This window comes from Scyliorhinus canicula, chromosome 7 (assembly GCF_902713615.1).
Source record: "Scyliorhinus canicula chromosome 7, sScyCan1.1, whole genome shotgun sequence".
NCBI lineage: Eukaryota > Metazoa > Chordata > Chondrichthyes > Carcharhiniformes > Scyliorhinidae > Scyliorhinus > Scyliorhinus canicula.
Genome location: NC_052152.1, coordinates 124523126 through 124545330, shown reverse-complemented (window position 1 = coordinate 124545330; position 22205 = coordinate 124523126). Strand labels below are relative to the sequence as shown.

General features: G+C 49.0%; 1 protein-coding gene across 7 annotated transcripts in view; it reads left to right on the top strand.

The window, feature by feature from the left end:
* LOC119969344 (synaptonemal complex protein 2-like) overlaps nucleotides 1-22205 on the top strand; it is an 855597-nt gene that overhangs the window by 111137 nt on the left and 722255 nt on the right. For all 7 annotated transcript variants that reach the window (XR_005461337.1, XM_038802871.1, XM_038802868.1 and 4 more), the window contains exon 6: nucleotides 3109-3230. Coding sequence is in view for 6 of the 7 variants with exons in the window: in XM_038802871.1 (XP_038658799.1) it covers nucleotides 3109-3230 (122 nt within the window). In the remaining variant the exon portion in view is untranslated. The remainder of the gene's footprint in view (nucleotides 1-3108; nucleotides 3231-22205) is intronic.

Here is a 22205-nt window from a genome sequence, read left to right as displayed (position 1 = left end):
TCTCCGTCTAATGGTCACTTTCTGCCTGTGTACTCTTTATCCTCTATCTTTATATGTGGTCACCCTGGACATTGGAAGTGTCCCTAACTTCCCCCATCACACAAGCGGAGCATTCCACATGGTTGAGTTGCCCTGTCATGACTTAACTTTAAATTACCCACGTTACTTTTCGTTCCTCTAGTTTAGAGTATATTACCGCCAGTAGAAATACTCACCAGGTCTCCACTGTTCATTCTGAGGAAAGGTAGAAAATGAAAGGATTACCTTATTGCTCCCTCACCGATCTTCTTGCAGTCCACAGCAGCATCCAGTGCAGATCACACCTTCCTCACAGCTAGAACAATGCTGCACCCTAACCTTTTTGCCACCCTCTATCTTGTTTGCTCCTCTTTAAGCCAAGTTTCCATTCCAGCAATAATATCGTGCTGCCATTGTCTATCTGTGCCCTCAGTTGATCAGCTTTATTTGTTATACCCCTTGCATTTAAATGTACAGCTTTTAAAACTGCCGAATTCCTGTGCTGTCCCTGCATGTAAATCTCCCTGCAAGGACACTTGTCCCAGTCCAGTTCAGGTACGGAGTAAGCAAGATACAAAATCATTTCAGAGGCAGGAAACAAAGGATGTAATTTAACAGGGGAGATTCTAATTGCTGTAGTGGGTGGGACCTCCCGGGTGCTTCCCGACGACCAGGCCGGCGAGACCACTGCCGATATTTAACGGCACTTAGTGCCAGAGATTATCAACCCAGGCTCCATGGGTTGTCCTGTCCTGCCAACTGATTCGCCTTGACCGCCTTGAGCCTGGCAGCTCCCCGTTGACAAGGGAGAGCTACACATAAACGCTGAACAAACTCCACTCAGCTGGTGACCATGGCAACACGGAAACCACGTTTCAGGGACGCTAACCTGGCCAATTGCTGGATACGTGGATGCGAGAGCCGGTTAGACCACAGGAGGCCATTAGATCGGGCTTCCATCTCGCAAATGAAGAGATTTGGGCATATCGCGCGATCTAACCGTCTTGTAAGAATCCTCAGTGGCGCAATGTGGCCGTAAAAGCACGCCCAAAGTGTGATTGTTGTTGGGTGTTTTTGCCACTGGAATGCAGTTTCAGTGGGGTTCCACCGGACCCAGTAATAGGCCCCTGAATTTTGTGATATATACTAATGATTTGGACATAAACTTTGGAGGAATGATCAAGGGGCTGTTTAGCACAGGGCAAAATTGCTGGCTTTGAAAGCAGGCCAGCAGCACGGTTCGATTCCCCGCAACAGCCTCCCCGAACAGGTGCCGGAATGTGGCGACTAGGGGCTTTTCACAGTAATTTCATTGAAGCCGACTCGTGACAATAAGCGATTTTCATTTTCATTTCAAGAAGTTTGCAGATGATACAAAAATGAATTGCCCTCTTAAGGGTATCAATTTGCCCATGGGATGCAGACCACACACCTACCCCAACACTAGTAAAATTGCTGCTGGGGCAAGGGGGACAGCAGGCACCTCACACGTTGCCAGCTGTCTTTCAAGTTTTCACAACCTGAAACCCATTGGTTTGTTAGCCCAACATCCACCCCATATCATCCACCACAATAATTTTATTTACCCTTGTCTATTTCCTCTTGAAATTTTTGGGAGAGTGAGGAGAAATAATCTAGCAACTTGGAGTGATTCACTATCCATGGGCAATCTCTTTATTACCCCAAAATGCTGGATGATTTACACAATAATGGCAGATGCATTGCCATTATTGCAGCAGCAAAATCTGGATAAATGTATTCCTCCTTTGCGAATCCCAAACTAAAATTGGAGCTTAGTCATTGAAAACAGGAAACTTTCTTTTTGGCCAAAGTGTATAAGAAATCTGGATCTCTATATCAAAGATTATGGATGCTGGATCAACTAAATTGTGAATATTGTGATTGATCGACAATATTCATATAAAGAGATATAGTGATAAGGCAGGTAAATAGACTTAAAGTTCAGACCAGCCATGATCTAACTAAATGGTGGAACAAGTTTGAGTGGCTAACATTGTTCCTATGTTCCTACAAAAGAGAGTCACCAATACACTGGGCAATTAGAATAAAGAATATGAAGCGTTCCAATGGAAAGGATCAAAGTTATGGAGGGTTTTCACAACATAAATCAGGAAAAACTACTTCTGATGTGCAATGCATTGGTAATTCTTGATAGCTTTTACACAGAAATTCCTTTGAAATGTGAAAATAAAAATTTAGCAAAAGTCTGAGGAGGCAATGATAAATTGGTCTAAGCGATAAGTGTTTCAAAGGTTCAACAGATGTGAATAAACTATCCTTCACTGTGAAATGTGATCATTTTGTGAAAAAATCTTAGCACCATAAAATCCCTACAGTGCAGAAGGAGACCATTCGACTCATTGAGTCTGCTCCGGCCCTTGGAAACAGCACTCTACTTCAGCCCATACTTCCACCCTATCCCTTTAACGCAACCTAATCTTTTGGACACTAAGGGGCAATTTAGCATGGCCAATCCACCTAATCCACATACCTTTGGTCTGTGGGAGGAAACCGGAGCACCCGGAGGAAACCCATGCAGACACGGGTAGAGCGTGCAGACTCCACACAGACAGTTAACTGATGCCAGAATTGAACCCGGGTCCCTGCAGCTGTGAGGCAGCAGTGCTAACCACTGTTCGGAAGACGTACTGTCCACGATTCTGCAGGGGAATAATTTTTCTACCTTTTTCTCCCTCATCTTTTTATGGTGAGTTGCAGCCTTTAAAAGCTTGTTGGGTTTTAAGTTAACTAACCATGTGACAGTTACCCATTCAATTTAGGATAAGGGATCCCTGTTGAAAATTTCAGTATGTTTAGAGGAGGCTAGTACATATCTCTCCCAGCCTGGCTACCGTAATGGGACTTTATGACATGTTACTGTGTACAGTAACTACTGCCAAACCCCACACTTATGATATTTGTCGCATTGCAGATTTTCAAGATCCCAGACGTTTAAGTGAGATTTAATACTGAATGGTATAAGCGTAACTTTAGTTGTAATAATTTTCACTTTTTTTTCCGATCCTTATTTAATTTGAACTAGAATGGTGTAACCCCTGTGTTTTTCAGTGGGAAAATGGCATTCGGAAAGAGAGCACGATTTCTGAAACAATGATCAGTGCAATTGCTGCAAAATATACAAATGAGCAAAAGGCAAAACTTCTGAATAAAGATGTAAATCTTCTTAATAGGTAAGGTCAGTGAGAAAACTGAATCGAAAAATAACTGGACTGGGCATTAGAAATATATGCGTATTTAATACTTTCATCATATTTTTAAAGGAGGCTTTACAAAGGTGGCGGTGCAGTTAACCTTCATCGATGTCCAATGATCTGTGTCCTGGTGTTATTTTCCTCAACACATTGCAAAAGTTGAACCTGGCTCTAATAAATGGTTTGGGCAAGCATGCAGTGAACAGTGTTTCTATTTACATTTTAAATGACAACCCTTGTGTTTTATTGGATCAATGGCCCCAGCATGTGTTGAAATGGCAGTTTCTTAGTCAACTTCTAGTATTGGCAGTTTATGGCACACCAACATAACTTAATGTCCAGAATTAAATAATTTACATTGTTGATATAGTTCTCCTTAATTCCTTAATTAAGGAACATTAATTCCTCAATGTTAATTGGTGCCATGGTTTCGGTTTTACATCTGTGATTATTGCAAGCAATAACCTTCAATTAATCATAATTTTTATTTGTTAAAAAGCCAAGGCCGAGAACATTGTCTAATGCAAGCCTACCTGTTACTTTTCCTGTTACTTCCTTTTATCTTTCCTGTTACTTTTTTCCTATCCAAGGACTAATTTTGCAATCATGCTTTGTTGATCTGCTTAAAGTTAGACCTGAACTGAAGAGGTAGGGAATGTATAATTTGTGATTGGGGAATGTGGTAATATGCGTATAGGCATATTTATGTATAATTGTACAGAGTTGTACCAACGTATATATTTGTATATAATAGCACCACTGTACATAGACACTGGCCAATACATGCATGGACAGTTATGACCTCCCTTCAGCAGGAGGAACCAGGCAACGGCACAGACAGACATATTTCAGGGGACAGACGGGAGGCAGGCACTTGGTAGCAGGATGGACAAAGGGACAGAAATCTCCTTCCATCGTTTTCACAGTAACAGAGTTGGAATCCTTTGTGCATAGAAATGCATGGTTACCATCGAGAATACATATTGTAGCAATCACATCTTTGTGTTCTGTGTGTACCTCATGATCAAGGAAGCACCAGAACACAACATGGTACCAGGGGTGATGAAGAACTAGAGGTAACTACAGCAAGATAGACTACACGGCACGGTAGAAGAAACCAGACGAACAACCGCTCCACGAACCTGGTGATCTAAGGAGGACGACATCACGCAACGCAAGATGGTGAAGTGCGAGATGGATGGTTTGAAGGTACCACACCGGCTTCAAGTCTCAGGCAAACTGGACTCAAACTGGCTTGGTTTCAAGCAGCAGTTTGAACTCTGTCTTTTGCCCCATGGCCTACAGGCGCTGCCTGATGAAAGGCACATTGCGTTGCTGCAATCAACAGCAGGTTTTCAAGCGCTTCAACAATACAATTCATTTGGCTTTGAGAACGGCCAACAGAGCTACGAGGCGGTGATTCAACGCTTTGATTGCTCCTGTTTCCCTAAAAGCAATGAAACTTTTGAGCGATACGGGTTCCGATCCCGCTCCAAGAAAGACAGTTTTGCGATGGATCTGCGATTAAAGGCCTGGTCGTGCAATTTTGGAGAGTTACAATCCTCAATGATCCGAGACCAAATGGCTTATGGAATCTCGGATTGTGTACTATGAGAACAGTTGTTAAAAGAAGACAACTTTACGCTGGATGCCGCTATCAGGGTATGCCAGCCAAGTGAGCTCTCTGCACAGCGGATCACGGCCTTCAGCACAGCCAATGCTAATACCAATCCGAGAAATGATTCTGGCACCACACATCCTGAGACGCAGTTAAGTAAGAAGTGTGGTCTCGATGTGGGTGGCCATTTTGAGCGCGCTGGTCTGCAGCCAAACACATGTGGTCTCGGGGCAGGTGGCCATTTTGAGCGCACCGCTCCACACTGGCGAAAGAAAAGTGCTCGTGATGGGGCGGCCATTTAGAACATCACAAGAAATGTGGTCTCGCTGGGGGCGGCCGTTTTGGGCAGCAGGTCCCATCCACCATTTTGTGCCCGAACTGTTGCAACAGACACTCACTGAAGCGATGTCCTGCTTTTAAAAAGAACTTACCAGTATGGCAGGGAGAGCATTACAGAATAACCCAAATCAGGACGAAAGGGTCAATCACCTGGCTGCTGTGAATATGGTTACAAAAAATGAGTCGAGCGATTTTGTCGGCCTGGGCAAAGAAGTGACGTGCGCCGCCTGCAGTCACAGTGAGGCAAATATGTGAACCATCAAGTGCAGGTGGACGATCCCAGTAATGCTCAATGGAATGGTCAAGAAGTGCAGGTTTAAGGCCCGTGGGGAAAACTTTAGAGGAGGTGTGCGAGGCAGGTTTTTTACACAGAGGGTGGTGAGTGCCTGGCATGCATAGCCAGGGGAGGTTGCCAGGGGAAGCAGATACATTAATGGCATTCAAAAGGCAACTTAACAAATACATGAATAGGATGGGTATACGGGGATACGGCACAAGGAGGTGCTGAGGGTTATAGCCAAGGCAGGCTTGGAAGGCCAAAGGGCCAGTTCCTGTGCTGTATTATTCTTTTTTGTTTCTTTGCAAGCTTGATACAGGTGCGAGAGCCAACCTGATTCCACTCTCGGTGGTGCAGCAGCTAAAGGTGCTGCAGACGTGCGCCGTCTGCAGTCACAGTGAGGCAAATATGTGAACCATCAAGGGCAGGTGGACGATCCCGGTAATGCTCAATGGAATGGTCAAGAAGTGCATGTTTAAGGCCCGTGGGGAAAACTTTAGAGGAGGTGTGCGAGGCAGGTTTTTTACACAGAGAGTAACCCCTTCAGTGATCCTCACATTGATCCAGCAGGAATGATTCTCAAGGACTACAATGAAATGAAATGAAAATCGCTTATTGTCACGAGTAGGCTTCAATGAAGTTACTGTGAAAAGCCCCTAGTCGCCACATTCCGGCGCCTGTCCGGGGAGGCTGGTACGGGCTGGGCATCAGATCACGACTGTGGGAGAATGCGAGCTGGATGTTACTATTAAAAAGGTAACACATAAGATACGATTCTCCGTGATAGTGGTGGTGGAGCGTGAATCGCTCATTAGGGTGCAGGCCTGTGAAGAGCTTGGGCTAGTCAAGAGGTTGTACACTGCAAATGGCATGGTACCTCCCTGACACGCCCTAGTGGAGGCCATCTCCAAGACACATCTGGAGGTATTTTAGGGGTGTGGCACCCTACTGTTCACCTACCGTGGCACGGTAGCACAGTGGTTAGCGCTGTTGCTTCACAGTTCCAGGGTCCCAGGTTCAATTCCCGCCTTGGGTCATTGTCTGTGTGGAGTCTGCACGTTCTCCCCGTGTCTGCGTGGGTTTCCTCCGGGAGCTCCAATTTCCTCCCACAGTCCAAAGATGTGCAGGTTAGGTGGAGGGCCATGCTAAATTGCCCTTAGTGTCCATAAAGATTAGGTGGGGTTACTGGGTTACAGGGCTGGGGTGGAGGTGAGCTTAAATGGGGTGCTCTTTTGAAGGGCTGGTGCAGACTCGATGGGCTGAATGGCCTCCTTCTACACTGTGAATTCTATGGTTCTATGATACCGCATACAGCTGAAGGAAGACGCGAGACTGGTGGTGCATGTGACATGTTCTTGCCCCGCTGAGGGAGAAACTTAAGGCTGAGCTACAGCGGATGACAACCTGGATGTCCTCAGGGGCATTGAAGAGCCCATGGACTAGGTGAACGCGATGGCATGTGTTAAGAAATGGAACAGGGACCTGAGAATTTGCATGGACCCCAAGGACCTCAATATGAACATCAAAAGAAAGCACTCTCACATCCCAAAAAGGGAGGAAATTGCGTGTAAGGTGTCTGGGGTGACATGTTTCAGCAATCTGGACGCGTTGCAGGGCTTCTGGCAGGTGAAGCTTGACGATGCAAGTACAAGACGATGCACTTTCAATACGCCCTTTGGCCAGTACTTTTTTCAGCAGATGCCCTTCGGAATTATCTCTCCATCGGAAATATTTCATCGGACCATGGAACACATAGTGGAAGTGCTATCGTGTGTCCGTGTATACGTGAATGACATCAGAATCTGAAGTTCCACAGGTGAGGAACATGATGCACGACTCTTGCAAGTGCTCCAAAGGGTCAGTAAAAATGGCCTCAAACTTAATCAGGCGAAATGCCAAGTTGGCGTGGTTGCCATCACGCTTCTTGGAGACAAAATATCACGGTTACATGCAAGATGATGAGAAATTCAAGGCCAATATTAACATGCCGAGGCCCATGGATAAAATTGGTGTACTGCGAATTCTGGGTATGATCTTGGAAAATTCATTCCCAACCTTGCCTCCAAAATGTCCGAGCTCAGGAAGTCCATCAGGAAGTCCCCCCCCCCCCCCACCGGGAGAGCACGGGGTGCGACGAGTGGCGATCCGGACGGAGCAGCGGGGACAGCAGCGGGGACCAACCCAACCTCCCCTCCCAAACCGGCAGCGACCACCACGAGGCAGGAACAAAGAGACTCTGAACCAGAAGCCTCTCTCTCTCTCTCTCTACCCTGGGTGAGTTAGGGGAAAGAAAGAAAAAAAGAACTTTTCAAAAACAAAACCCAAAAGAAAACTGTTAGAGAGGGGAGGGGGAAATATATATATATATATATTTTTTCTCTCTCTTTTTGCACTCTCTTTTCCCATCCAAAACAAGCCCACCCGAGAGGAGCTGTATAAAAGGGGAAAAATAAAGTAGCAAATGAAAGGAGGGAGGAGAGAAGAAAAAGGGAAGAGACAAAAAATAAAAATAGGGTGCGGAAAAGGGGGGGAAAAGAAAAACAAGGGGAGAAGAAAGGGAAGGGGGAGGAAAAAATGCCAGAACGGAGCCAAAGTAGAGGAAGAAGGGGCAGCAGAGGCAGACGGGGCAAGGGGCGAGCCAGCTCAGGCGAGCGAATCAGCTCACGAAGCGGCGGAACGGAAGTATCGCCGCATCGAAAAGAGCTGGACCGACAGGTGCCCTCTCCCCCAGGGCTAGGGGGGAGCTGGAACTGGAAGGCAGCCTTTACCGAGGTGCTGAGGGAGCATCTGCAGGTACACAAGGCAGAGGTGAAGGCAGAAATAGAGGTCGCAGTGCAGGCAGCAGTGGCCAGGGTCATGTCAGGGGTGCAGCATTCCCTGACCAGACTAGAGGAGAAATTGGATGCCCAAGGAGAGAAACTGGAAGCCCAGGAGGTGACCATTAAGGAGCTGGAGAAAGCAGCGACTGACGTGAGCGACCGGTTCACGGTCCTGGAGAAGGAGGTGACGAGACTGGGCGCAACACAGGGGAGCCTGAAGGGCAGAGTAGACGACCAGGAAAACCACTCGAGAAGGCAAAATGTCAGGATAGTGGGCCTGCCAGATGGGAGCGAAGGTAGTAACCCCACAGCATACGTGGCTGCGATGCTGGGCAACTTAGTGGGGAGTGAAACTTTCCCCAACCCACCGGAAATGGACAGAGCACATCGGTCGCTGCGCCCGAAGCCCAAGGCAGGGGAACACCCGAGAGCAGTCATAGCTAAACTGCACCGGTACCAGGATAGGGAGACAATCCTGCGCTGGGCCAGGAAAAATAGAGCTTGCAAATGGGAAGGGCACGCCATTCGAATCTATGAGGATCTTGGGGAAGATATAACTAAGTGATGGGCTGAGTTCAATATAGCGAAAGCACTCTCCACAGGAGCAGAGTGCGTTTTGGTATGCTGTACCCAGCAAAACTCTGGGTCACATACCAAAACAGGGAATATTTCTTTACAGCCCCCGCTGAGGCAAATAGGTTCGTCGAGGAAAATGGGCTGGAAAACAACCAGCGAGGGTAGGGACGAGGGGCCCCTGGCAAGGGGCAACGACGATCAAACCACTGCCCGCGGGACCCCTCCAGGTGGGAGGCCAGGCCCCAGCACGAGCAATGGAGAAGGGAGAGCAGGCGAGAGGAGTGCACGGTAGGATGGGGGAAGAGCGGGCAGAAAATCGTAAAGGGCAGGCAGGGGAGAAGCGAGACAATAACCCCCGAGAGGGGGGCCACCCTACTAGCAGGAAAGTTAGCGCCGGGGGCACGCAACAAAGCAGGGCCGCAGCGCACCCCCAACAGGGGGGAAGGCGCCAGGCAGGGGATGGGGGGGGAACACCCGTCAAAGTCAGTAGAGCAAACGGGGACAGGAATAGCGGAACGAGGGGCAAAGGAGGGGTATACGGGGGAGGAAGGAAAAGGAAGAGGGGGAGGGGGTGGCACGTGGGGAGCGAGAGACCGGGGAGGGGGGATGCAGGGAAGGAGGGACAAAAGAGGCTAGAAAAGGAACAGGGCTACAAAGTGCCACAAACAAGGGCACAAAACAAGGAACTGCTGCAAGCACCCACCCAGTACGGTCTTTGGGCGAAGGGAGACCCCAGAGTGCAGGGGACTACCCGCGTGGCAGACACACATTGGACGGCCATGGCGGGTGCCCCCGGGACAAGGGGAAACCCCGGAGCGCAGAGACCTGACCACATGGGGAGAGCAGCGACAGCGGCCATCCTGGATGGCCCCCTAACAAAGGGAAACCCCAGAGGGCAGGGGCGCGTCCACCAGATAAGCATGGTTAATCCCACAGGAGCGAGGGGGCAGAAGCAGAAGCCCCCCACCAGGATAGTCACCTGGAACGTAAGGGGACTCAATGGCCCAGTGAAGAGATCCTGAGTCCTCACCCACCTCAGACATATGAGGGCCGACATAGTCTTCCTCCAAGAGACGCACCTGAGGGAGCAAGACCAACTGCGGGTAAGAAAGGGCTGGGTGGGACAAACCTACCATTCCTGCTGCAGGGTGGCGATCTTGATCGGCAAGAGGAAGATATTTAGGGCGACAAAGACGGTTACAGACCGGGGGGGGGGGGAGGGGATATGTCATGGTCAGCGGGGCCCTGGATGGGGCACCGGTAGTTCTAGTCAACGTGTACACGCCCAACTGGGACAACACGAGTTTCATCAAAAAGACCATTGCAGAAATCCCGGACATAGCGACGCATCGACTAATCGGGGGGGGGAGACTTCAACTGTGTACAGGATCCAAAGACGGACAGATCAAACCCAAAAACGGGGAAAACCTCAAGCATGGCAAGGGAACTCAGTCACTTTATGGAGCAGACGGGAGCAGTGGACCCCTGGAGGTTCGCCCACCCGGGGGAGAAGGAATTCTCCTTCTTCTCCCCAGTACACAATGTATACACCAGAATTGACTTCTTTGTGGTGGGGAAAACGGTACTTCCAGGGATAGACAAAGTGGAATACTCCGCAATTGTGATATCAGACCACGCTCCACATTACATGGACGTGCGGCTAGAGACGGGAAGGGCCCAGCACCCCACATGGAGGTTGGACGGTGCCTTACTAGCTGACAAGGCCTTCAGCGAAAGGATAGCGCGGGCCATAGCAGAGTACAAGGAGAACAACCAAAACGGGGAGGTCTCACCCTCCACGTTCTGGGAAGCGCTAAAGGCCGTACTAAGAGGGGAAATCATCGCCTTCAAAGCGCAAAGAGATAGGGAGGAAAGGGTGGCTAGGCAGCAGCTGATCGACTCCATACTGGAGGCAGACGGTAAATACTCCGAGGCCCCGACAGCAGAGCTCCTGGCGGAGAGGAAAGAACTACAAAGGAACTTTGACCTGCTCTCCACCAGGAAAGCAGTGCACCAACTCCTCCAGGCATGCGGGACTCTCTACGAATACGGAGTGTGCCAGCCGCCTGTTGGCACACCAGCTGAGAAAACAGGCAGCCACCAGAGAAATTGCGCAAATCAGGGGTACCGGAGGCGCTTTGGAAACAGAACCAGAGAAGATTAACAAAACCTTCAAGGCCTTCTACCAAGAGCTGTACACCTCAGAGCCACCAAGGGGGGAGGCTGGGATGAAACGGTTCCTTGATGGACTGGACATTCTAGTAGTGGGGGAGGGCAGAAAACGGGGCCTGGAAGCACCACTAGCACTGGGAGAGATCATGGACAGCATTAGCTCCATGCAGACAGGGAAGGCGCCGGGACCGGACGGATTCCCAGCGGACTTCGTCGGGAACAGCACTGGCCCCGCACCTGCGGGAGATGTTCACAGACTCGCTAGCTAGGGGCACACTGCCACCCACGCTAGCACAGGCCTCAATCTCGCTGATACCTAAGAAAGACAAAGACCCAACGGAATGTGGGTCATACAGACCCATCTCACTGCTGAACGCAGATGCCAAAATAATGGCCAAAATCCTAGCCAAAAGGTTAGAAGAATGTGTACCTCAGGTGGTCACAGAGGACCAGACGGGCTTCGTCAAAGGTAGACAGCTTACCTCGAACATCAGGCGCCTGCTTAACGTGAGAATGACCCCCTCCGGGGAGAGAACACAAGAGGTGATCGTCTCCCTGGACGCAGAAAAGGCCTTCGACAGAGTCGAATGGAAATACCTCATAGAGGTACTGGAGCGGTTCGGGCTTGGAACAAGGTTCACCTCTTGGGTAAAGCTCCTATACAACGCTCCCATGGCGAGCGTACGGACCAACAATACCAACTCCCAATACTTTCAGCTGCACAGGGGCACCAGACAAGGATGCCCACTGTCCCCGCTGCTGTTCGCCCTAGCGATCGAACCGCTAGCAATCGCGCTCAGGTCAGCAAAAAGTTGAAGGGGGGTCCGAAGGGGAGGCAGAAAGCACAGAGTCTCACTCTATGCAGATGACCTGCTCCTCTACATCTCAGACCCACAGAGCAGCATGGACGGAATCATTGCGCTCTTGAAAGAGTTTGGAGGCTTCTTGGGCTACAAACTCAACATGATAAGTATGTACCTGTCAGCCAGGTAGGAAGTTATCGAGCAAGGGAACCGTGGTTTACTAAGGAAGTTGAAGCACTTGTCAAGAGGAAGAAGAAGGCTTATGTTAGGATGAGACATGAAGGCTCAGTTAGGGCACTTGAGAGTTACAAGTTAGCCAGGAAGGACCTAAAGGGAGAGTTAAGAAGAGCGAGGAGAGGACACGAAAAATCGTTGGCGGATAGGATCAAGGAAAACCCTAAGGCTTTCTATAGGTATATCAGGAACAAAAGAATGACTAGAGTAAGATTAGGGCCAATCAAGGATAGTAGTGGAAAGTTGTGTGTGGAATCAGAGGAGATAGGGGAAGTGTTAAATGGATATTTTTCATCAGTGTTTACACTGGAGAAAGACAATGTTGTCGAGGAGAATACTCAGGTACAGTTGATCAGGCTAGATGGGATTGAGGTTCACAAGGAGGAGGTGTTAGCAATTTTGGAAAGTGTAAAAATAGATAAGTCCCCTGGGCCAGATGGGATTTATCCTAAGATTCTCTGGGAAGCCAGGGAGGAGATTGCAGAGCCTTTGTCCTTGATCTTTATGTCGTCTTTGTCGACAGGAATAGTGCCGGAAGACTGGAGGATAGCAAATGTTGTCCCCTTGTTGAAGAAGGGGAGTAGAGACAACCCTGGTAATTATAGACCTGTGAGCCTTACTTCGTTTGTGGGTAAAATGTTGGAAAAGGTTATAAGAGATAGGGTTTATAATCATCTTGAAAAGAACAAGTTGATTAGCGATACTCAACACGGTTTTGTGAAGGGTAGGTCATGCCTCACAAACCTTATTGAGTTTTTTGAGAAGGTGACCAAACAGGTGGATGAGGGTAAAGCGGTTGATGTGGTGTATATGGATTTCAGTAAGGCGTTTGATAAGGTTCCCCACGGTAGGCTATTGCAGAAAATACGGAAGTATGGGATTGAAGGTGATTTAGCGGTTTGGATCAGTAATTGGCTAGCTGAAAGACGACAGAGGGTGGTGGTTGATGGCAAATGTTCATCCTAGAGTTCAGTTACTAGTGGTGTACCGCAAGGATCTGTTTTGGGGCCACTGCTGTTTGTCATTTTTATAAATGACCTGGAAGAGGGTGTAGAAGGATGGGTTAGTAAATTTGCGGATGACACGAAGGTCGGTGGAGTTGTGGATAGTGCTGAAGGATGTTATAGGTTACAGAGGTACATAGATAAGCTGCAGAGCTGGGCTGAGAGGTGGCAGATGGAGTTTAATGCGGAAAAGTGTGAGGTGGTTCACTTTGGAAGGAGTAACAGGAATGCAGAGTACTGGGCTAATGGCAAGGTTCTTGGTAGTGTAGATGAACAGAGAGATCTCGGCATCCAGGTACATAAATCCCTGAAAGTTGCCACCCAGGTTAATAGGGCTGTTAAGAAGGCATATGGTGTGCTCGCCTTTATCGGTAGGGGGATTGAGTTTCGGAGCCACAAGGTCATGCTGCAGCTGTACATAACTCTGGTGCGGCTGTACCTGGAGTACTGCGTGCAGTTCTGGTCACCACATTATAGGAAGGATGTGGAAGCTTTGGAAAGGGTTCAGAGGAGATTTACTAGGATGTTGCCTGGTATGGAGGGAAGGTCTTACGAGGAAAGGCTCAGGGACTTGAGGTTGTTTTCGTTAGAGAGGATAAGGCTGAGAGGTGACTGAATAGAGACATATAAGTTAGTCAGAGGGTTAGAACATAGAACATAGAACGATACAGCGCAGTACAGGCTCTTCGGCCCTCGATGTTGCACCGACATGGAAAAAAAAAACTAAAGGCCATCTAACCTACACTATGCCCTTATCGTCCATATGCTTATCCAATAAATTTTTTAATGCCCTCAATGTTGGCGAGTTCACTATTGTTGCAGGTAGCCTCTATTAAGTCACCTCTTAACCTTCTTCTCTCTAACGAAAACAACCTCAAGTCCATCAGCCTTTCCTCATAAGATTTTCCCTCCATACCAGGCAACATCCTGGTAAATCTCCTCTGCACCCTTTCCAAAGCTTCCACGTCCTTCCTATAATGAGGCGACCAGAACTGTACGCAATACTCCAAATGCGGCCGTACTAGAGTTTTGTACAACTGCAACATGACCTCATGGCTCCGGAACTCAATCCCTCTACCAATAAAGGCCAACACACCATAGGCCTTCTTCACAACCCTATCAACCTGGGTGGCAACTTTCAGGGATCTATGTACATGGACACCGAGATCCCTCTGCTCATCCACACTACCAAGAATTTTACCATTAGCCAAATATTCCGCATTCCTGTTATTCTTTCCAAAGTGAATCACCTCACACTTCTCCACATTAAACTCCATTTGCCACCTCTCAGCCCAGCTCTGCACCTTATCTATGTCCCTCTGTAACCTGCAACATCCTTCCGCACTGTCTACAACTCCACCGACTTTAGTGTCGTCTGCAAATTTACTCACCCATCCTTCTGCGCCCTCCTCTAGGTCATTTATAAAAATGACAAACAGCAACGGCCCCAGAACAGATCCTTGTGGTACGCCACTCGTAACTGAACTCCATTCTGAACATTTCCCATCAACTACCACTCTCTGTCTTCTTTCAACTAGCCAATTTCTGATCCACATCTCTAAATCACCCTCAATCCCCAGCATCCGTATTTTCTGCAATAGCCGACCGTGGGGAACCTTATCAAACGCTTTACTGAAATCCATATACACCACATCAACTGCTCTACCCTCGTCTACCTGTTCAGTCACCTTCTCAAAGAACTCGATAAGGTTTGTGAGGCATGACCTACCCTTCACAAAACCATGCTGACTATCCCTAATCATATTATTCCTATCTAGATGATTATAAATCGTATCTTTTATAATCCTCTCCAAGACCTTACCCACCACAGACGTTAGGCTCACCGGCCTATAGTTACCGGGGTTATCTCTACTCCCCTTCTTGAATAAAGGGACCACATTTGCTATCCTCCAGTCCTCTGGCACTATTCCTGTAGCCAATGATGACCTAAAAATCAAAGCCAAAGGCTCAGCAATCTCTTCCCTGGCTTCCCAGAGAATCCTAGGATAAATCCCATCCGGCCCCGGGGACTTATCTATTTTCACCTTGTCCAGAATTGCCAACACTTCTTCCCTACGCACCTCAATGCCATCTATTCTAATAGCCTGGGTCTCAGCATTCTCCTCCACAATATTATCTTTTTCTTGAGTGAATACTGACGAAAAGTATTCATTTAGTATCTCGCTTATCTCCTCAGCCTCCACACACAACTTCCCACCACTGTCCTTGACTGGCCCTACTCTTACCCTAGTCATTCTTTTATTCCTGACAGACCTATAGAAAGCTTTTGGGTTTTCCTTGATCCTACCTGCCAAAGACTTCTCATGTCCCCTCCTTGCTCGTCTCAGCTCTCTCTTTAGATCCTTCCTCGCTTCCTTGTAACTATCAAGCGCCCCAACTGAAACTTCATGCCTCATCTTCACATAGGCCTCCTCTTCCTCTTAACAAGAGATTCCACTTCTTTGGTAAACCACGGTTCCCTCGCTCGACCCCTTCCTCCCTGCCTGACTGGTACGTACTTATCAAGAACATGCAATAGCTGTTCCTTGAACAAGCTCCACATATCCAGTGTGCCCAACCCTTGCAGCCTACTTCTCCAACCAACACATCCTAAGTCATGTCTAATGGCATCATAATTGCCCTTCCCCCAGCTATAACTCTTGCCCTGCGGGGTATACTTATCCCTTTCCATCACTAACGTAAAGGTCACCGAATTGTGGTCACTGTTTCCAAAGTGCTCACCTACCTCCAGATCTAACACCTGGCCTGGTTCATTACCCAAAACCAAATCCAATGTGGCCTCTCCTCTTGTTGGCCTGTCAACATATTGTGTCAGGATACCCTCCTGCACACATTGTACAAAGAACGACCCATCTAATGTACTCGAACTATATCTTTTCCAGTCAATATTTGGAAAGTTAAAGTCTCCCATAACAACTACCCTGTTACTTTCGCTCTTTTCCAGAATCATCTTCGCCATCCTTTCCTCTACATCCCTAGAACTATTAGGTGGCCTATAGAAAACTCCCAACAGGGTGACCTCTCCTTTCCTGTTTCTAACCTCAGCCCATACTACCTCAGAAGAAGAGTCCCCATCTAGCATCCTTTCCGCCACCGTAATACTGTCCTTGACTAGCAGCGCCACACCTCCCCCTCTTTTGCCCCCTTCTCTGAGCTTACTAAAACACCTAAACCCCGGAACCTGCACTGGACAGTGAGAGTCTTCTTCCTCGGATGGTGATGACCAACACGAGGGGACATAGCTTTAAATTGAGGGGTGGTAGATATAGGACAGATGTCAGAGGCAGTTTCTTTACTCAGAGAGTAGTAGGGGTGTGGAACGCCCTGCCTGCAACAGTAGTAGACTCACCAAATTTGAGGGCATTTAAGTGGTCACTGGATAGACATATGGATGAAAATGGAATAGTGTAGGTCAGATAGGTTTCAGATGGTTTCACGGGTCGGCGCAACATCGAGGGCCGAAGGGCCCGTACTGCGCTGTAATGTTCTATGTTTTATGAGCAAAAGCGAGATCTTCCCAGTACGCCCGCAAGGCGGCGGGGGGGGGGGGGGGGGGGGGGGGGGGGGGCAGCACTAAAGGGGCTGCCGCTCAAACAAGCCCGAAACAAATTCCGCTACCTGGGATCCAAATAGCCCGTGACTGGAAAGGGATCCACAAATGGAACCTCACCAATCTGACGGAGGAAGTAATAAAGGACCTGCAAAGATGGAACACACTCCCACTCTCCCTCGCAGGGAGAGCCCAGATGATCAAAATGAACGTACTGCCCAGGTTCCTCTTCCTGTTTAGATCCATCCCGATCTACATCCCCAAGGCCTTTTTCAAAGCGCTGGACAAACTAATCATGGCGTTCGTTTGGGGGGGGGGGGGGGGGGGGGGGTAAAAATGCTAGGATCCCAAAGAAGGACCTACAAAAAACATAATCCGGGGGGGGCTAGCCCTCCCAAACCTCCAATTCTACCACTGGGCGGCAACAGCCGAGCGAGTAAGGGAATGGATCCAGGAGCCAGAGGCCGAGTGGGTGCGCGCGGAGGAGGCCTCCTGCGTGGGGACCTCCCCCCAGGCCCTCGCCACGGCAGCACTCCCATCCGCACCCAAAAAACACTCCAGCAGCCCGGTGGTGACAGCCACCCTCCAATCCTGGAACCACCTGCGGCAGCAATTTGGCCTGACCAAAATGTTGGACAAAGCTCTGCAACAACCATAGGTTCACATCAGCACTGACTGACGCCACCTTCAAAAGGTGGAGGCAGGACGGAGGGACACTGACAGTCAGGGACCTACACACGGAAGGCAGGATCGCAACACTGGACGAACTGACAGAGAAATTTCGGCTAGCCAGGGGGAACAAGCTAAGGTATCTGCAGCTCAAAAACTTCTTACAAAAGGAGACAAGGATGTACCCACAACCGCCACGACAGGCACTACTGGAAGACCTACTGGACGCAAGTATCCTAGATAAAGGGAACTGTAGCGACATGCATGACCGACTGGTAGAATGGGCCGACACCGTACTGGACGCAACAAGAAAGAAATGGGAGGAGGACCTGGGGATTGAGATAGGGTGGGGACTCTGGAGCGAGGCACTGCATCGGGTCAACTCCACCGCCACGTGCGCAAGGCTCAGCCTGACGCAACTAAAAGTAGTACGTAGAGCCCACTTAACAAGAACCTGTATGAGTAGGTTCTTCCCGGAGGTGGAGGACAGATGTGAACGGTGAGGCCCGGCCAACCACGCCCACATGTTCTGGTCTTGCCCCAGACTCGTGGAGTACTGGACAACCTTCTTCGAGGCCATGTCCAAAGTGGTGGGGGTGAGGGTGGAGCCATGCCCGAAAGTAGTGGTCTTCGGGGTCTCGGACCAGCCAAATCTATTCCTGGGGTGGAGGGCGGACGCCCTTGCCTTTTCCTCCCTGATCGCCCGCCGTAGAATCTTGTTTGGCTGGCGGTCAGCAGCACCACCCAGAGCTGCAGACTGGCTGTCCGACCTCTCAGAATCTCTCCGAATGGAGAAAATCTAATTCGCCATCTGAGGGTCAGACGGCGGCTTCCACAGAACGTGGGAGCCATTCACGCAACTGTTCCGGGACCTGTTTGTGGCCAAAGAACAAGAGGAAGAGTAACCGGGCGGCCAAGAATCAGGGGAAAATGGTCGGGAATCGGGGGAAGGTAGGCGGGGCATGGAGGGGAGAGATGGACTGGGAGGGAGGCGGGGGGGGGGGGACGGCTAAGCCTGAGGAGGGAGGGGAGATCCACGGGAGGGGGGGGGGGAGGGGGGAAGACAGCTAAACCTGGGGAGAGGGAGGCGAACCGTGGAGGGGGGGATGGAAGAGGAGGGCCGGCGGGATGAGGCGGGGGCAGGCAGCGGGAGCCGGAGGGAGGGCACGGGATGCCAAAACGTGCATGACACCTCCAGGAGCGGGGAACGAGGAAATTGGAGATGGAGGACGGGAGGAGCGGCAGAAGCGGGGGCGAGCATGGGACGGCAGCGAGATCCGTCCGGGAGGGGCGGGCGACAACAACACACAGCAGAGCCAAATATCGCACACTGTGATTTTTCTCCCCGGCACCCAAATGTGTGTGTGCCCCCCCAGTCCCCCCCCCCCGCAGGCAGTGGCCTACTTACGTGGTGTGTGTAATTTCGCCAGATGTACAGAGCTGCCGCTGTCGAGCTGGTGCACAATACCCCACCAGTTATTCTATTTCATATTTTATTTTTATTTTTAATGTTGGGGTGTGCCCATCTCCTCTAAATATGTGTATATATATATATATATATGTTTCTTATTCTGTGTACATAACGGTAATTATACCTTGTTCAAAAACCCAATAAAAACATTTATTAAAAAAAAAGAAGGATGCAGTTTTCTAGTGGTCGTTAAATCATGAGCAGGAATGGAGAGCGCTCTGTGTCTCCCTAACAATGGCACCATGCTGGCCTTTATCGACCTAGCCAAGGAGACAAAAACCTCCATGGATGCATCTCAAGAAGGGATGTTGCAAATGAGTGAGAGTGGGGATTGGCTGCCGGTCGCAAATGTCTCAAGGTCCTTGACGGACACTTTGCGCAGGTATGCATAAATCAAGAAAGAACGAATGGGATTTGTCACGGGGCTTGAAAAGTTTCACGATTACGTGTGAGGCCTTCCCACATTTTTGGTTGAGCTGTATCACAGGCGCTGGTCATGATAGTCCACAATAACCTATGGCAGATGCCCCCGCGGATACAACGGCTCATGATGAAGCTTCAGCGGTATGACTTCAACTTGATCTATTACACCCGCAAATGTTTGGCTGTCGCTGATGTAGGAGCTTTTCCAAGGCCTGTGTATTGAGCTTGCTTTTCCATGGGTTTCCTCCCTCTTAGTTACAGCTCAGCTGAACCCACAGATCTGCACACATACATCAACTCTGGTTAAGATAGCTTTATAATTTCAAGCTTGGTCCATGTTCATGGGAGAGAGATCTGGATAAATGCCAAAATCAATTTGTCTGACACTGGTACAAACACATCAATTATAGAGTTTTTGAAAAATCAATAGCCCTCCCCAGTTGGACTTGATCCAATCCTTGGAGCTGTCAATTTTATATTGACCAGTAAAATTTACTCGAAGCAAAATGATGACTTGTGATCAGTTCACGATGTAACCCCATCCTGCCACCTGTTATTTCCTAGGATCCTATGTCCATCATAAAGTTGTTTTTCTGACAGTCCCATCTTAGGTCTCGCAGCCAGTTCCTGCCTACCTCATTATTCATCCGCAAAGCCTGAGGATAGATAAGTCCCCGGGCCTGATGGGATATATCCTAGAATTCTTTGGGAGGCAAGGGATGAGATTGCAGAGCCTTTGGCTTTGATCTTTATGTCCTCACCGTCTACAGGAATAGTGCCAGAAGACTGAAGAGAGGCGAATGTTGTCCCCTTGTTCAAGAAAGGGAATAGGTATACCCTGGGAATTATAGGCCGGTTAGTCTCACTTTGGTCAGAGGTGAATTATTGGAAAGGGTCCTGAGGGATAGGATTTATAATCATTTGGAAAGATACAGCTTAATCCAGGATAGTCAGCACGGATTTGTGAAGGGTAAATCTTGCCTCACAAGTTTGATTGTATTCTTTGAGGAGGTAACTAAGTACATGGATGAAGGTAGAGCAGTTGATGTCGTATACATGGATTTTGGTAAGGTGTTTGATAAGGTGCCCCATGGGCGGCTCATGCAGAAAGTAAGTAGAAGCACATAGAACAGTACAGCACAGAACAGGCCCTTCGGCCCTCAATGTTGTGCCGAGCAATGATCACCCTACTCAAACCCACGTATCCACCCTATACCCGTAACCCAACAACCCCCCCCCCCCTTAACCTTACTTTTTAGGACACTACGGGCAATTTAGCATGGCCAATCCACCTAACCCGCACATCTTTGGACTGTGGGAGGAAACCGGAGCACCCGGAGGAAACCCACGCACACACGGGGAGGATGTGCAGACTCCGCACAGACAGTGACCCAGCCGGGAATCGAACCTGGGACCCTGGAGCTGTGAAGCATTTATGCTAACCACCATGCTACTGTGCATAGCATAGAGGGAAATTTGGCCGATTGGATCAGTAACTAGCTATCACACAGAAGACAGAGGGATGTGATAGATGGCAAATTTTCATCCTAGAGCCCAGTCACCAGCGGTGTGCCATAGGGATCAATGTTGGGTCCTCTGCTATTTGTGATTTTTATCAATGACTTGGATGATGGAGTTGAAGATTGGGTTCGTAAATTTGCTGATGACACCAAGATTGGTGGAGTAGTGGATAATGTGGAGGGCTGTTGTAGGCTGTGAAGAGACATTGATAGGATGCAGAATTGGGCTGAAAGGTGGCAGATGGAGTTTAACCCTGATAAGTGTGAGGTGATTCATTTTGGTAGGACAAATTTGAATGCGGATTAACAGCAGGGTTCCGAAGAATGTGGAGGAGCAGAGAGATTTGGAGTTCATGTCCATAGATCTCGGAAAGTTGCCACCCAAGTGGATAGAGCCGAGAAGAAAGCCTATTGTGTGTTAGCATTTATTAATCGGGCAGCACGGTAGCATTGTGAATAGCACAATTGCTTCACAGCTTCAGGGTCCCAGGTTCGATTCTGGTTTGGGTCACTGTCTGTGCGGAGTCTGCACATCCTCCCCGTGTGTGCATGGGTTTCCTCCGGAGGCTCCGGTTTCCTCCCACAGTCCAAAGATGTGCAGGTTAGGTGGATTGGCCATGATAAATTGCCCTTAGTGTCAAAAATTGCCCTTAGTGTTGGGTGGTGTTGCTGGGTTATGGGGATAGGGTGGAGGTGTTGACCTCGGGTAGGGTGCTCTTTCCAAGAGCTGGTGCAGACCCGATGGGCCGAATGGCCTCCTTCTGCACTGTAAATTCTATGATAATCTATGATAACAGGGGGATTGAGTTTAAGAGCCGTGAGGTTATGCTACAACTGTACCAGACCTTGAGTGGACCACATTTGGAGTATTGTGTGTCATTATAGGAACGATGTGGAAGCATTGGAAAGGGTGCAAAGGAGATTGACCAGGATGCTGCCTGGATTGGAGGGTAAGTCTTGTGAGGAAAGTTTGAGGGAGCTAGGGCTTTTCTCTTTGGAGCGGAGGAGGATATGAGGCGACTTAATTGAGGTGTATAAGATGATGAGAGGGATAGATAGAGTGGACGTTCAGCGACTTTTTCCCCATGTGGATGTAGCAGTTACAAGGGGGCATAACTATAAGGTTCATGGTGGAAGATATAGAAGGGATGTCAGAGGTAGGTTCTTTACTCAGAGAGTGGTTGAGGCGTGGAACGCACTCCCAGCTATGGTAATGGAGTCGTACACTTTAGGAACTTTCAAGTGGTTATTGGATAGGCATATGGAGTGCAGTAGAATGATTGGGAGTAGGTTGATTTGATCTTAGTTTCAGACTAGTTCGGCACAACATCGTGGGCCGAAGGGCCTGTACTGTGCTTACCAGCTCTATGTTCTGAGTTCATCCAGGGCAGGATGCCAAAGTTAGTTCCTCTTTACATAATGAATTGTCTAAGACAGGATATTAGGAGCACTGATAAG